General features: G+C 37.3%; 1 protein-coding gene across 1 annotated transcript in view; it reads right to left on the bottom strand.

Moving 5' to 3' along the window:
• The window catches only part of CRISPLD1 (cysteine rich secretory protein LCCL domain containing 1), a 40,949-nt gene extending 26,228 nt beyond the window's left edge, over positions 1–14,721 (bottom strand). The window contains exon 1 of the mRNA XM_026090067.1: positions 14,401–14,721. Coding sequence (XP_025945852.1) covers positions 14,401–14,658 — 258 coding nt within the window. The 5' untranslated portion in view covers positions 14,659–14,721. The remainder of the gene's footprint in view (positions 1–14,400) is intronic.
• Between the last annotated feature and the right edge of the window lie 899 nt (positions 14,722–15,620).

The following is a 15,620-nucleotide window of genomic DNA, read 5'->3' as shown; positions in this document are numbered from 1 at the left end:
ACAGCAAAATTCTTTGATGCTACATGCAAGGTAATTCAACCTGTTGTATCATGAAAAAATATTTCTCACATTGTGGGAAATCTATATGAGGTCTATCTTTTGGACAACAGATCATCACCAGGGTTGGCTTTCTATATTGAGATAGACAGACAAACAGATAGATACTGCACATATCAGCTGCTCAGCAACACAAACCTACTTGAAGCTATTCCTTTCATTTCACAGAACTCTGTTATGGTAGCAACAAATACAGAGTTGCTAACATGTCTTAAATTGAAAAATGTCCTTCTACTTACTAAATGCTTTTTGCATTTTTTACTTTCATGAGAAGCTGATTTAGTAATGCTAGTTAAGAGACCAAAGAGATGCTACGTAGCAATGGGAAGATATAACAGAGATGGGGAGAAACTAAACAGTTTTTACCCCTCTCGTGCATCAGTACTCATGATGTCGTACAGTGTGGTTGTAGCTACCAAACTTTGTATCTCTCTCTACCTCCTTCCCATGCAGATCATGCATTTGCACCCAACCTGAGATATGCATGTTTTACTCATCCGCTTCAGACACAAGAAAAAAAGACAGTTGCACCTCAACATATATTCAAGTCTAAGACAATGGTTTATACTGTATCATTTCATGCTCCACAATCTCTTCAATGCCATAGTTCCTGCCACAATACAGCTATCTAGGTCATAATGCCCATCTGGGTCACATTTTCCCAGGCCTACACAGAGGAAAATTTTCAAGATGGCCTTTGTGTTTTATTATTATTATTATTCTTTCTAACCTTCTGCATAAACAAATAATTGTGCACCGAAACTCCAGGAAACAATGAGTTTCAGTTTTCACACATAACTACTTGTATCTAACAACAAATTAACTTCTTTAAAACTGCAGTCCTGCAGACTGTGATTTTATCAGCTCTTATAAGTCATGTACAGGTTTTACAAGTTCATGGACCTGGCCTCAAATGAAATACATTTCCTTAACAAAAGACATAGAATATCTAGGATATTAATCTTCTACATCCCAGGCTGTATGTGATGTTTTGTCTCTCTGAAAATTTTCTTCCATTTGAGGATGGAATATATCATTAACGAAATGCTATTCTAGTTCAGTTATATTCAGATATAATGATATCACCACAATGTTACATATACTCTGTGAGCATATAGGGATTAGACATTCCTCCCGATTCACAGAGCTAATTTAGACATCTGATACCTTAGATGGTGCTAGCAGCCAAAGGGCTTTGGGTACTGCTACTCTGACAGCTGAAGCACAGCGTGTTCCTGCGCTCAGCACACACATTCCTGAATACTGCAGGTGCATGTAACATAGGACATCTAGCTTCTCATGAAGGCAAAGGAAGATGTTCTTCCCTTCCCCCATATGGGCATGAAATTGTTGCCTACTGGCCTAGCTCCAAGGGGTTGACAGATTTAAGAATCCAGACTCTCCTCTACAGAAATAGATCATGTGACAGAAAAGGCCTAGATTAACTTTGTACGTACTATTGCTCTGAATTCCCATGGCTTCGCCATACACAGAAACCTCTAGCTGAAGGTAAATGATGCTGTAGATTTGATTTCAACAGCTATTCAGAAYAGTCTTCTACTGACAAGATAGCATGATCTATAGCTCAGATGCTTCTGCTGTCCAAACCAGTACACCACACAGAATGGCTATCCAAACTTACAATTGAGCTAACATGTATGGCAGGGACATTGCCTAAACCTCCAGTCCTAGCAAGCATCTGCTTTTCAATGAGAGGAGAAAATATTCAACTCTACATACTTCAGCCTTACAGGTTCATTTGGACTGCATATTTTATCCAGTGTTTCCCTCTTTCAGCTTTGGAAAACATCTTGCATATCATCTTGAATCCCATGATTATTTATGCCATTCTGCTGCATTTCTTAGCATTCACACACATCTACTGTCCAAAACATTTCCTTCCATGAAGCCAGCAGTAAGGAAATTATGCTGATCTTTTAGACCAGGGTTGCAATACCATCCCATACACCAAGACTGAACTTAGACTGGATTACGGTTTGTCTATGACAACCATTTTTATTTAGATCAGGCACATGCTTTGCAGCAAAACTCCTGATCGTTCCTACTTACTGTGCTTTGGTTAACATCACAGAGCATTCTTAGAATACAAACTGGATTCCTTTCAGATGAAACTATGCCAGGAGCTGTGCTCCAGCAGTGCACCTAATACTAATAGATGTGTAGTCCATGGGACCAGATTAAAACTAGTTCAAAATAAAACCATCAAAATGCAGGGAGCATGAATGTCAGGTCCTTAGCATCAATTCTTTTGCTCTACAGATCTCCTTCTATTCACCACAACACTGGTCAACACAGGCACTGTCTTTGTTAATATTCTGTTAAAACCTAGATAGCATACCATCAAAACGCATTCACACAGAAATGGCACTATCAGGGCTTTGCAAAACTTTCACATAGGCTAGGCTAGCTGAGGCTAAAACCAAGGCGGCAGATTAAACTGAAGGATAATAGCAGTTACTGACTCCAGCTGCCTACTTTTCTTCTTTCCCAGAGGTTACAAGTTTTGCACCAGGGATGTTGCATGAAATATAGATCTTCTCCTGAATGTCCATAGTTTACAGCATATCACATTAAATAAGCCACAACTAACACCAGTTTAACTTTACAGACTGATCTACAAATTGTGGTATTTAACGTCTGTCAACATAGTGTTCAAGTAGGGTGTAGGCTAAAACCAATGTACTGCTGATGAAGGAGCTGATGTTTCAGTGAGGATACTGCAGCTCAAATTACAGCTCATGAACAGCTAAATTATGGGGGATTAACCTCCCCTGAATTTAGATATCCTCAAATTAGATAACTACATCTGAGCTAATTATCTAAATTGCCTTTGTAGTTAACATAGGCAAATAAGCATCTACAGAGGGAGATTCATCTGACTTATTTCATCTATCCACCTTTAATTGAGATAAACTGTCTCTTGGATAAACTTTCTCTCCAGTGGCTATAAAGGAGATTGGCTCAAACATAGACATCTACGCTGTAGGACTCCAAAAGCCTGACGATATGAATCCCACCATCTATGTTGCGTGAGTGTTAAATTAAAGAGTTAATTCTCAGCTAAGGCAGGCCAGCATAACTGAGTCTCCCAATTACATCAGCTGGTGTTTTAACAGAACTAGCAAGCCCAGCAGCTCAAAAAGCATTTTCCAGTGAAACGCAAGAAATATAGTGATAACATTTGAACTGGTGAGATTTTCATACACATAAAAAAGTGGAAAAAATCATATGGAATGGGACTATATGGAAAGAAAAAAAAGAGCTAAAATTTAAGCTCAGTAAAGATGGAAAAGTAAGTACAGCGGGCAACACTGAAAATAAACATTTACCAAGGCATAGTATAAATACCTCATTGCTGTATACATTCTAAATATAGGGAGAGAGTGGTAAAGTAAATACCTTAGTACAGTATGGGTATTTATTTGCTTTTTAATAGAATACACTGTATTCTTTAAGACCAGTGACGCTGAGAAGGAAAAAAGGAAAGATGAAACATTGGATGCCATGATCAAATAAGCCATAAATACAGTTAAGAAAGAGAAATCAGCTACATGGTGCCAGCAGAGAATCACAAAGAGGTATAGCTGGAAAAGACCTCAAGAGACTGATCTTAACTATAGTCTAGCTTCCTGCACTGAGCCAGAATAAAATCTATATTATCCACATTTTTAATTAATAAATTAGAATAGTTTCACAATCTCTTAGAGTTTCATCACTGTAAGAGTAAAGAGGATTTCCTTGGTATGCAACCTAGATCTCCTTCCCTGCAATGCTAGCTGATGTTTTCTTTCCAAGAAGAAAAAACAAATCACTCTCTGTAACAATTTTTTTATTTCCCAGATTAACCAAATTCAGCTGCCTCTCTCCTTCAGTCTTATTCATAAATCACATACCCTGATCTTATAATCAATTCTACTAATCTCCTTCATTCTCACTATTGCAGCTAGACCATTCCTAAAACATGACCATAACTGCGCATCACATTTCAGCCAAGGTCTCACCAGTTTCACACAGAGAAGTCATGCACACCTGATGGTTTACCTGTTTTGAAAGACCATTGCTTCGTATTATTTTGTAATTCAGCATAACCCCTGCATCTTTTTTTCTGTAGTGCTACATACACACTTTATTTCTTGCGTTCTACTTGTTTGATTTCCTCCTTTTTCTGTACCTTGCAATTAAACTTGCATTTCATCATGTTGATTCAAGGCCATTACTTCAATTTTTCAAGTTCTTCTAATTTCGACTCTGTTCTCTAAAACAATCACAACCTAAACCCAGCTAAATGTATTCTGCAGTTTTGAAGTGTATGCTGGACTTATCCAAGACATAAACAAAATACTGAACCAAAAAGGGAAGGACTCCAACAGTGCACCACCACTTTCAATGCTCTGCCATTTTGGCACTGAGTACACCCTTACACACTGTGCTAGTTAACTTCTGGGTCAAAAAAAGATTTGTTTGACATGATATGTTCTTGACAGAYGTTGGCAGTTTTCAGCTTGGCTTTCTAAGAAAATTAGGTTTTTGTAAGGCATTTTCATCCACACCTAGGCTTCAGAGGGAAGTCCATGGGAATTATCAATTATTAGCACATCTGCAAAGAAAGTCACCTACAGACAACTGAGATGCTTAGCCTCAGTCATCTACGTTTGGAAATACTGGACTCAATGCTCCCCTAAGGTCACCTAGATAGTATAAAGCAGAGTGAGCACAAAAATTCAAGAGTCCTGAAATGCTGAAGCACTGGACAAAAATTTCACTAAAAATATGAAAAAAAAACATGCTAATAAGTACTAATATATCCTTTAAACACAAAGAAAGAGGATATGTAAAATTATTAAACTTTTCACTACCATGAAAGTTAGGTATCCATTTGCTGATGGAGGAATACAGTTTGTCTAGAAATAAATGGCAAGGACCTCATACGCTACCATGTGGTAGGCCGGAGTTTATAGAGCTTTAACCTGGGCAGAAATCCCTGAATAGACCTTGAGGTTTCAGCGACTCTTTTGGAAAAGATTAAAAAGCAGAAAAAACTGTGGCTTTTGCCTGGAAACAGGAAAGCAGTATGAGGCCAAAAATATTGTTCCCAAACACTGAATAAATTGAACCAATTTTTGAAGCATCTCTCTATTACATTTTCATGTGTTTGAGGTTTTTGTGTTCAAAAAGTGAAAAACAGGAATAGGAACAAGCAGACATGACTAATCACATTTAATTTTGTGTGTACTCTAAGCACATTAAAAAAACCTTGCTGGAATATTCAGGTTTCCAAGGTGTTCTGAAACAGTACATTTACTTTGCCACTTTTTAAAAACAGTGCATAAAGACTTTCTATTAAAACATGACTTAAAATCATCTATTCATTTGTATATTCTGACAGGAATGCAGAAGAAGCAACAGTGGTGTAAAAACTGATYTTGATTTCTGCATTTTGTCCATTGTCAAAGTATGAATTACGCATATTCATTACAAAGAGTATTCATAAATATTTATAGCTAACTATAAATTGACCATAGCACAGGTCCTTACCTCAAACCCTAATGGTGATTACTACTATAAACTAGCTGAAACTACTTGCTTTCATACAGTAGTTTTAGAGATGCTACAGAATTTCCTGGACTTTGAACAGGAATTAGCTGTAACATCTCAAATATGCAGCAAAATGAATGTTTGCTTTTAAAAGGTAACCACTGTGATATCACTTTAGAACAATAGAAATGAATTGAAATTACTGCAAGAGATCACAGATTGATTATATGTGAATTGACATAGCTGTTAGAAATACATTTAAATACAGTCTTAAAGAAAACAGTTGGAAAATGTATTAATGCAAGAGTTCCTAGCCATTCAGAGAGTCAACAGGGAGCTCAGGACAAATATATTATGCTATGTATCAGGCATCTTTCTTTTTTGAAACACAGCCAGAACACTGATTTAATGAGTGAAGTAACCTCATTTTAAGTAACCGACATCTTCCTTCATAATAAAGTAAAAAATCATGCCTTTTCATAAGGACAGAAGATAGTCTCCTTAATGAATCATGTTTTTCTGACTATGAAAGTCACTACACTCCATGCCAAAGCTAAGGTTGAGGGGTAATATTTATAAGTAAGGGGTCTAATTCATATCTAGTATTTCAATTAAATTATATAAGAAATAAATATCAATTTTTATTTCTAAATTAAAAATCTTATATTAAAGAAGATTCCTATTCAGATGTCATGAAGATGGCAGGCTACTTGGAGTTCCTTTTATAAATCTCAGTGATTCTTTCTGTGTTCAGCCTTGATTTTGCACTTATTATAGTTCTGTTACTCCTGATTACCACTCAATAATCTCTCTGATATGGGAGATGAAGAAGTTCTCTGACAGCAAAACAAGAGAGGAACAGTGTCTGTCCTATGTAGTTACTTATTTTTATTTTGGGAAAGCTCCCACAAACTTTGAGACAGTAAGCCTTTCTGTTGCTTTCCACTTTCAGTTTCTTTACTTGGAGTTGCTTAGTTGTTTTTGGCATTGCATCAATAAAAGTCATAATGTGGACTTATCCACTTGCTTTCTTGGCCACTTTTGCATTGCACAATCCTTTGCTAAAAGTGCCAGAGAGAATAAGAGGATAAGTTAACGTCACTGTGCTCTTTGATGCAGCGTCAGTAGCCTTTGAGCACAGGCAAAGAAGCTGAAGCACTTCCGCCATCCTTTGAAGAGGAGCAGGGAAGTGGAAAACCAGAGGGAAAGCAGACAGGTTCACTCTGAAAGAGCCGCTATGTTTTTGGCACCCTAAGCGCTCTCCAGCCACTTGAAGGATTCCACAAACCAAAGTTCTCCGCTCAAAAGGAATGGGAATTGTTTTTAACCAAGCGTCCCTGCAGAGTCTTGGCAAGACTGACAAAACAAACTGAACAGAGACGTGCAAGAGTTTTGTCACAAAGTTCTATGAATTTAAACAGGGCACTGCTGTTCAGCACAGAAAAATTCATCAAAATGTTTAAGTCCACTACTAGGCCTTTACCATCCCTCATGCAGTTTTAATTCTCCTCTACACACTGGAGCACAGAGACTGACTCCAGTGCATATTTCAGTTCTGTAGCCCAGTATGCTCTAGACAGAAATCTCAGCTGGAATCTGACAAGTTTGCGCAGAGAGACTGCTAGATCTAGACTTACGCAGATCGTATGGTATAAGAGCAGCACACAATAGCTGAAAATTTATTTCAATCCCTATTCAGTCACTATGACCACATGAATAATGCTTTACTCTCATCCATGCAAAAGCTGTATGTGCCAGTGGGTTCATATGATCTAAAGTCCACTGATCTGTATTCAAATACAGGATGAATTTCCCTGAGGAAGAATTCAGAAAATTCTAAGTGGGAAATTGAACCAACATGCAAGATTATTCAGACCCCCAAAATATTTATGGTCATTCTTAACTTTCTTCTTCTGAAGTCTTCATGAAGTTATTGAGAGTGACAAACCTTCATGCCACCAAAATGTGAGGCTCCATGCAAGTCAGGAGTCAGTCACAGTTTTGAAATGAATGATATGGTATCAGATCTTCCAACACATCACTTATCACTATCAAAGTTTTCAGAAAGATAAGACCTTCAGAGGTAATATACCAACACTAAGTAAGAAGAAAGATAAGTTTGTTTTTTTTAATACCTATGAATAAAATATAGATCCAATACTGCTGTGAGATGCACAAATATAACAGTAGATAGGAACCATGCAGTTATACCAAATAAATGACTCTAGCCTGAACTGAAAAAAAAAAAAAAAGAGAGAGAGAGAAGAAAAAAAGAGTACCTTTATAAGATTTTATTTCTCTCATAAGGTTTGCAAAATAAGTCTTTTTAGAAGCAAGGTATAGGCTTTGTGATGATATCCCTAGCGAGTACAGGCAGGATCTGGCCATAAGAAAACTAAAAATAAATAAATAAAGACTTACTTGCCCTAGAGAACACTGATGTTCTCCAATTATCGTAATTACAAAACATAGTATGTGGCCAGGTGCCAAGAAACACCAGATTGAAATAGGTTGCTATTTATCAAGTTAGGAACTTAAACACTTTTCAGTACAGCCAAGGCACATGCATGGAATGAGGATCTCACGTGAGCTATTTGACTTATTCATGTGCTTAGGAAAATATATCTACTTCTATGAATTCAAGGAAAAAATACTAAGAGAAGGCTTAAAATAGAATTCATGATAAATTCATTAATCAAAATTGCAGATTTTATTCCAGGTGGATACTTTGTAGTTTGCAGAGTACAGTTGTTTAGAATACAAAGGAAATAACGTCTTCCATGTTTCATATATTTAGGAGTATTTTTAAAGTGCCAACCATGACAATCAGGGAAAAAAAAATCTCAATTTTCATGAACACAGTCAAATTTGTTAAAGTGCAATGTTAGCATTAAAATTATCAAAAAACATAATGATTTTGCAAAGTCAGTCCATGATACACAAATAATACTTACAAAAAATGAAATTAAAAAGATCAAAAGATTAGAAAGTTGTAGGATTATGGTGCCTAACTCAAGTATTTTGAGTTTTATCAACACTTTACAATTTAGTAATAATTCATTAATAATGCAGTAATAAATAACCCTTTCTAATTGAAGGTAGAATAAGACCTTCCATGTCAATCTAGTCTGAACAACAAACCAATGTACTTATTTCCTGACTTATCACGTTACCATTGTTTGAGGTAAGAGTTTTTCTTGTATGACACTTCATGCCTTATTTAAGGGTGATATTGATGACAGTAGTGTGTATAAGGCTCTAAGTAGTGTCGGAAACTGTTGATTTGCCAAATGAGTATTTTAACCACAGAAATAATATATTCTCTTACATATTCCAAGACTATTACATATGTTGACAAATGCACGGCATATCAAGGCCTTTCCTTTACGTCTTAAAGGACAGGTCTTTGCCTTTCCATGATCAGCAGTGCCAGGAAAAAAAAAAAAGAAAAAAAGAAAGAAAGAAAAAAAAAAGCTATCCTGAGATAAAGGAGAAGGTGATAAAAGGACAGAAAACAACTTAAGAATAAGCAAACATTTTTCAAATTTCCAGAAATATACATCCTTGGTCTTCTGCTGTACATAACAGTACAGCAGCTTCTTCATAACATCCCAATACAGGGGAATGCAAGTTGGGTGATGATGTTTATTGATAGTATTAAGTTATTTAAGGTAGTTAAAAAAAGAGATATGAAAACAAAGATTCTGAAATACTGAGTGGCAGACAAAATGGTAGATAACATTCCATGTCAATACATGCAAAGTAATGAGTACAGGAGATTACAGCCAACTATACATACACAGTAGGGAGCTGGAAATGACCCATCAGCACAGTGGAAGGATCTTGGAAACACTGTGAAGAGCTCTTTGAAAATGTCAGCTTTAGTTTATTCAAGGTCAAAAAGCAAAAAAATGTTAAGAGTTATTAGGAAGAGAATAAAGAACAACAAAAAAATCCAACTATGTAAATCCACAGTACACCAAACTGTCAGTGTATGCAGTTGTGTTCCCTTTGAACTAACAAGAATGCAGTAGAACCACAGCAGATGGAGAAGGACAACAAAATGGAACACCTTTTTGGAGGGAATAGTTTTCAAGTTAGAAGTGTAGGACTCTTCAGCTGAAAAAGAGGTGGCTACGGAGGATATGCTAAAAGGCTACGAAACTGTGAAAGACAAAAAAGATAAATATGTGAGAATTTTGCATTATTTCTCACAATAAAGAAAAACGAGGTGTCAAATAAAAGAGCAGGTTTAAAGGAAAAAAGAAGTACTTTTTCCACACAGTGCACAGTTATAGAGCATGGCAACTTGATGTTATATATGCAAAGAATATAAACTCATAGAAGATGCATAGCATTTAGATTCATAGAAGTCCCATCTGGGACTATTGGACACAAAAATACAACAGATTTAGGAAGTCCTTGAACTGCTGTTTGTTGAAAGCTGGGAGGCTTCACTGCAGAAGTTTCTCTGTTTACATGCTCTGATCTTATTTCTCACCCTAGGAATCCACTACTGATCACCACCAGGGACAGAATATTTGGGAAGATGAACTTTTGATGCAGTAAATTCAGCCAGCCAACCATGAGAAGGTTCTGTTGATTAGACATCTCTACAGTGATTCTTATTGCAGTTAGTAACTTCAAGTTTCTCAACTATGCTAGGCTGGTATCTTTTCTTTTTATGTCATAAGGGGGGGGAATTTACAGCAGTACAGAAAATTGGCAATTCAACTTTTTTTTTTTTTTTTTTACTCAATAGAATCAAGATCTTAAATGCTGGAGGACTACTTCAACTAAGGAAAAGCCATTGGCATGCCAAGGAACCACAGAATATCTGTACTAAAGTATCATCACATAGATATTATTTTGTATCACTACATCTCCTTATGACTGAAGCCAAATCAAAATTTTAACATGCCATATGGCATGGAATATCACATTATAGTTTATTCTTTTCAGTATCTATGCAGTTCCATTCTTCTTCTGAACACTAATGTATTCAGAAGGTATGCACACAGAGGTATGTTAGTAAAAAGTGTGCGAGAAGTTTTCCTCCTCTGCACAACTTAAACTGAGAATGTAGCCTTAGCCCTGTGGTTCCCTCAAAGGTAAGGCTGGACCTTACAAGTAAGGCAATATAACCAATAGCTCCTGTCCAAAGTGTGGTTCTTCTTCCTCCACTCCTTTGCTATGTACTCCCACCCTCTTCCTTTTATCAGCATTGGTGCTCAGAGTCAGCTATGCTGGGAGCCAGTCCCAGGATGCAAATTGGCAGAAAACTAACCCCCCCAAAAAACAAACAAAACAAACAGATTATTTTTCTGATTCTTTAAGTACTTGAATCAATGTCATAATCAACTCAGAGAAGTGCCAGTGGCAGGAGCGGGACAGAGGCATGCAGCCAGCAGTTGAGTCAGAGAGGTAGTGCCAGCCTTTTTAGCCAGAGCCAGCTGTCAGGTTAGCTTAGCTGTAACATACAAATAGTGCAATGAGAGACATGCAATCCCCAGATGTTCTCTCCCAGTTCCAAGTACACCTGGAGATTTTAAACTTTTTCTTAACCTATAGGACAGACTTCTAGAGAGATAAGTATATCAGTCAGGTGTCTGAACTTTGAACACTTGCATTCAGATTCAGTAAGATTTAATAAATTAACCTTCACAAATAGACCTAGCTCTATTTCCAAGGAATGGTTTTACTAGTACAAAGCACAGCTTATTCTGGCAGGACTGTGGCCATAGCAGGAGCTTTTTGCTAGTATTTCTGTACTATTAAAGCATCCCAAAAGTAGACAAAGTTTTGCTTATTTACTTATCAATTTCACTAGATATCAAGCAAACTTCAGAAGGATTGTAACCCTATTCTGGAGAGCTGCAACTCAGCCTTTGATAAGACCAGCTGTATCCTAGTCAAAGTGTAAGATTTATTTTTTTTAGTAGTATGAGTATATCTGATGAATTTTCTTTTTTTTTTTTTTGTAATTGAACACCCCCATCTAGCCCTATCCTTTATTTTTCAATAAATAGCCAAGTACAGTTTTAATTTTATCAATACTTGGCTGTTTGATATTTCTAGCATCCATAAAACTCTGATTCAGAGATCACAGAAACTTCTAAAACAAGATCTAAGAGCTTTTTTTTTTTTTAAATCTGGAAGGCCTATTATGAATATGCATCTTGAAAAATAAAGTGTATATTAAGTGTCACAACATGCATTTGTCTACATTCAATTATGAACAATAATTATATAGCTGCAAAATCAGTAAGTAGTTACGAAATTACTGAAAGGAGTTTGCCCGTATAATTAACACATTTCTTGCATATACACACAGTGATAATGACCAGATTTTATTTTTTTCCCAAAGGAACTTGGTGTCATTGATTGCACAAAACAAATCATGTTTCCTTAATGAACAATCCTATCACTTATTGCCCCTTCTTGGTTGTTCAGTCTGTGGCCCCATGCCTCTTTTATGGTTTCATATTCATATCTTGCTCTTATTAAACCTATTAAATAGCCCTGATTCATTTATGACACATCATATGGAAAAGACAGTGGACAGTCACATAATTACAGACTTTATTATAAAATATGTGTGCAAGGAATCAAATTATTCCGGCATTTCCTACCTTTGATCAAGCAGTGCAGAGCTCCCATTGTCTCCCCAACCATCCTCTCTCAGTTCCCAATCCCCGCTCCCGCTTGCTTCCCCCACTTGTTACAGTCTCCCTTCCCACTCACTCTATGGCTTAGTCTTTTAAAATAGCCTCTTAGCAAATTCCTATGCTCTTAACCTCCCTCCATAACCTTCTACTCCCAATCTTTCTTTGCCCAGAGAGTCCCAGTTCTTCTTCCCCCAACCATATCTATTCAAACGCTCTTTCCTTCCATACCACTGATTCCTTGGTGTTCCCTTGACCAGACTCTCAGCCTCCCTCTGTCTCCTGCTCATGAATCCCCTGAACATCAGTGTCCGTCTCTTTGGATGGACCCTTTAAGTGTTATGAATCCCAAACTCTTGCCCAAGGCCGTCCCTGGTCCCTTTGGATACTATTGCCAACATTTAGTCCCACTCTCTCCTAAAAGCTGCCTGTCCTCTTCTGCTCCTATTTCCCCACTCCTTCTCCCTAAGGATATCTCCATATCTGCATTAAATTCAGGCAATTTCACTTCCATGCCACTTGTGCTCTAGAGCAGGGGCCACTGGAGAGCAGATGGGAAGAAAAAAAAAAGGGAGAAAAAGAAATAAAGTCCTTGCTCCAAGTACAAACCTAACACAGTCTAGGCCGAAGTGTGTGCAGTGCAGAAGGAATCTTTGAAGAATACAGCTGCTAAAAAAATCTAGCTCTAATGAGTACATCCAAATTCCATCTTCCAAGATACATAACACAGGAAAATGTATATTAGGAATGGAAACAGGTGTATAACTAAAATCAAAGTTATCCTTTTGTAGAATCTCAAGGAAGAGTTCTGCAGTATTTTAACTCAAGAAAACAATATATTCTTCCCTATTCTCATTTTACAAAAAGGCTGGAAAGCTTTGGCTCAAGTTTTCCAGAAAAAAGGTCAACCTGAGTAAAATACTGGGAACAAAAGTGTAATATTACAGAAAGGTTTGAAAAAGTCACAACAGAAAATAAAGTTTAAGGATATGGCCATAATTGAAACAGTTAAAGGAGTTTAAGATATTATTGCCCCTTTGTTTGGGGATGAGATGAGGTAACTAATTCTCTGATTGCTCTTAGCCTAATATTATAACATTTGTGTTGGTTAACTTAAGTTAAATTGCTTTTCTTGATTTAAGCAAGCATGTCTCCAGGACACACACATGCTCTGTTCAATCACATGTCCATGCTGAGAGAGAAATCACTCCAAGCTGGGACAGACAGTTACATCTTCAAATGTGTTAGTACAATCCTCTGTTATCACCTTCCAATGGAAGGTGTCAGGAAACCTGTGCAATATTTGGTATTACCAGCCCTTCTTATAGTAATGATATTTCTCTGATACTTGGAGAAATAAACAAATAATACATAGTACCAGCACAGGAACTAGATTTAAACTTTTCTGCAGAAGCAAGAATGAAGAAAAGATGCCCATTCCTGTTAAACCTTCTTAAAACCTCCAATAACAAAATTTTAGCATACCTGATTTGATCTAACTGGTAAAGAGAGCTATAGGTTAGCCTTGAACTATGGCATAAAATTGAAATTCAGAAACATGCAAGATTTAAGCCTCCAAATAACATACCAAAAACAGAGATTTCTTAAAGCAAAAACACAAATAGAAATTATGTATCACATTATTAGAAACATACAGGACTCCAGTCCAGTAGCACATGCCAACTTAAGTAGAAGACTTTCTTGTTATAGTAGCCTCTTTTTGCTCAGAAATTCCATCCAGCCTAGAAGCTTGGGAGAGAACCTATGTTATTTTGAAACTTCTTAAATGGTAACTTCTTAAGACATAATCAACTATTATGAATAATCCACTTTTGTAAATTGGACCCTTACACTGAGGAAGACTCCTTCCATTCAGGACAGCTATCAGAGATAAACCCATTAATATCAGTAGAATATGACACTTGATCCACAAACAGGCAATTTTTAATCTCACAGTTTACCCTGTGCTGTTAAAAAGAAAAAAGAGAGTGAGAGAGGCAAACAAGTAACAAGTGCTTCAAATGAGAAAACAGGCAAGCTAAAACTGAAAGTATGCTGATAAAGTGACAATAACTACTCTATGAACATTTCTTTCCGGATGTCACTATCGGTTTTTCCTTACCATATATTCCATATTGGAAGCTGGTGGATACACCTGACCCCGTAATTTATTATGAAGATCCAAGATACTTTGCATATCACTGTCTGTGATAGCCCTTTTCCCTCTCTGCTTGGCGATCCACCACTCACCATCTTCATCCATGTACTTTTCCAAAAGCTCCTCTAAGACCGTGGCATTGGGAAGAATCATTGCAGAAACTGCTTGAGCTATGAATAGCAAGGTAGTTACTCTGAGCCATTCCTGTACTACATACTTCATGATGAATGATCTCAAAATGCTCAGGAGCTAGCTCCAAGACAAAGTCTTTCTTCCAGGTCTGTTACCTGTAAAGGCATAAGAGAGAGCAATGTAATTTTGAGGTTGAAGTACTGGCCTGTATGAATCTGCTGCATAACAAAAGTCAAACTGTAGTGGGTAGAGAGTTTGCCAGTGTTGTTTTAGGGAGACAGACTAGGATGCTACATGTACTTTCCACCAATAAATGTATGCTGTGATTTTTGAAAGATAGCTTATCTTCAACCTTATGAACTTAGGATCATTTAAGTGGCTTTATAAAGTACATTGGCACGCCCACTTCAGTGGCTGCCTACAAGAAAGCATGCTTTTCATATGTACTTAGATGGAGCCAGGCATTAATGAAGATTAGACTTTAGATAAGGTCTGCCAGTACTGGAATTTATGAATAAAAAAAAGCATTTCAAGCTAAAAGGCTTGCATTCAATGCTAAATGTAAACTGAAGAACTCAAGAAAGTTAATACAAAATATACACTTTTGGTGCATTTGAAAATACAATTTTGATTAAGAAAGAGCTTTTGTTTTATGATTTCCAAGCCCCTAGTAAAACTAGAAGTATTCAACTCTGTCAAACAAAGGGGGGGGGGGGAAGAGAGGGAGTGATTCTATTTACTGAACAAAGAAAAGCATAGCTAACTCTTTGAAAAAGTAGTACTATCAAAAGCAGAATATTCCAAGACCTACTGCTACAAGGCTGAGTACTTATCGGCAGGAGAGCCCGAGGGCTTCCTCACTCTGGGTCAAACTGCATTAATACCGCCACATCGACCGCGCTGCATCCAGCCGTGAGAGGAAAACAAAAAGACGAAAAAGGGGCAGGAAAGGACGCTGCCGGCCGCGCCGCCGGCACCAGCCTGGAGCGGGGGCCCCGGCCCCGCCGCCTTTCGGCACGCCGGGAAGCCGGCCCCGAGCAAGCGCTCTCCGC

Source organism: Apteryx rowi, unplaced genomic scaffold (genome assembly GCF_003343035.1).
Source record: "Apteryx rowi isolate R43461 unplaced genomic scaffold, aptRow1 scaffold_849, whole genome shotgun sequence".
In the NCBI taxonomy this organism is placed as follows: Eukaryota; Metazoa; Chordata; class Aves; order Apterygiformes; family Apterygidae; genus Apteryx; species Apteryx rowi.
Note: the sequence above shows the minus strand (reverse complement) of the source record. Positions and strands in the feature narration are given on the sequence as shown.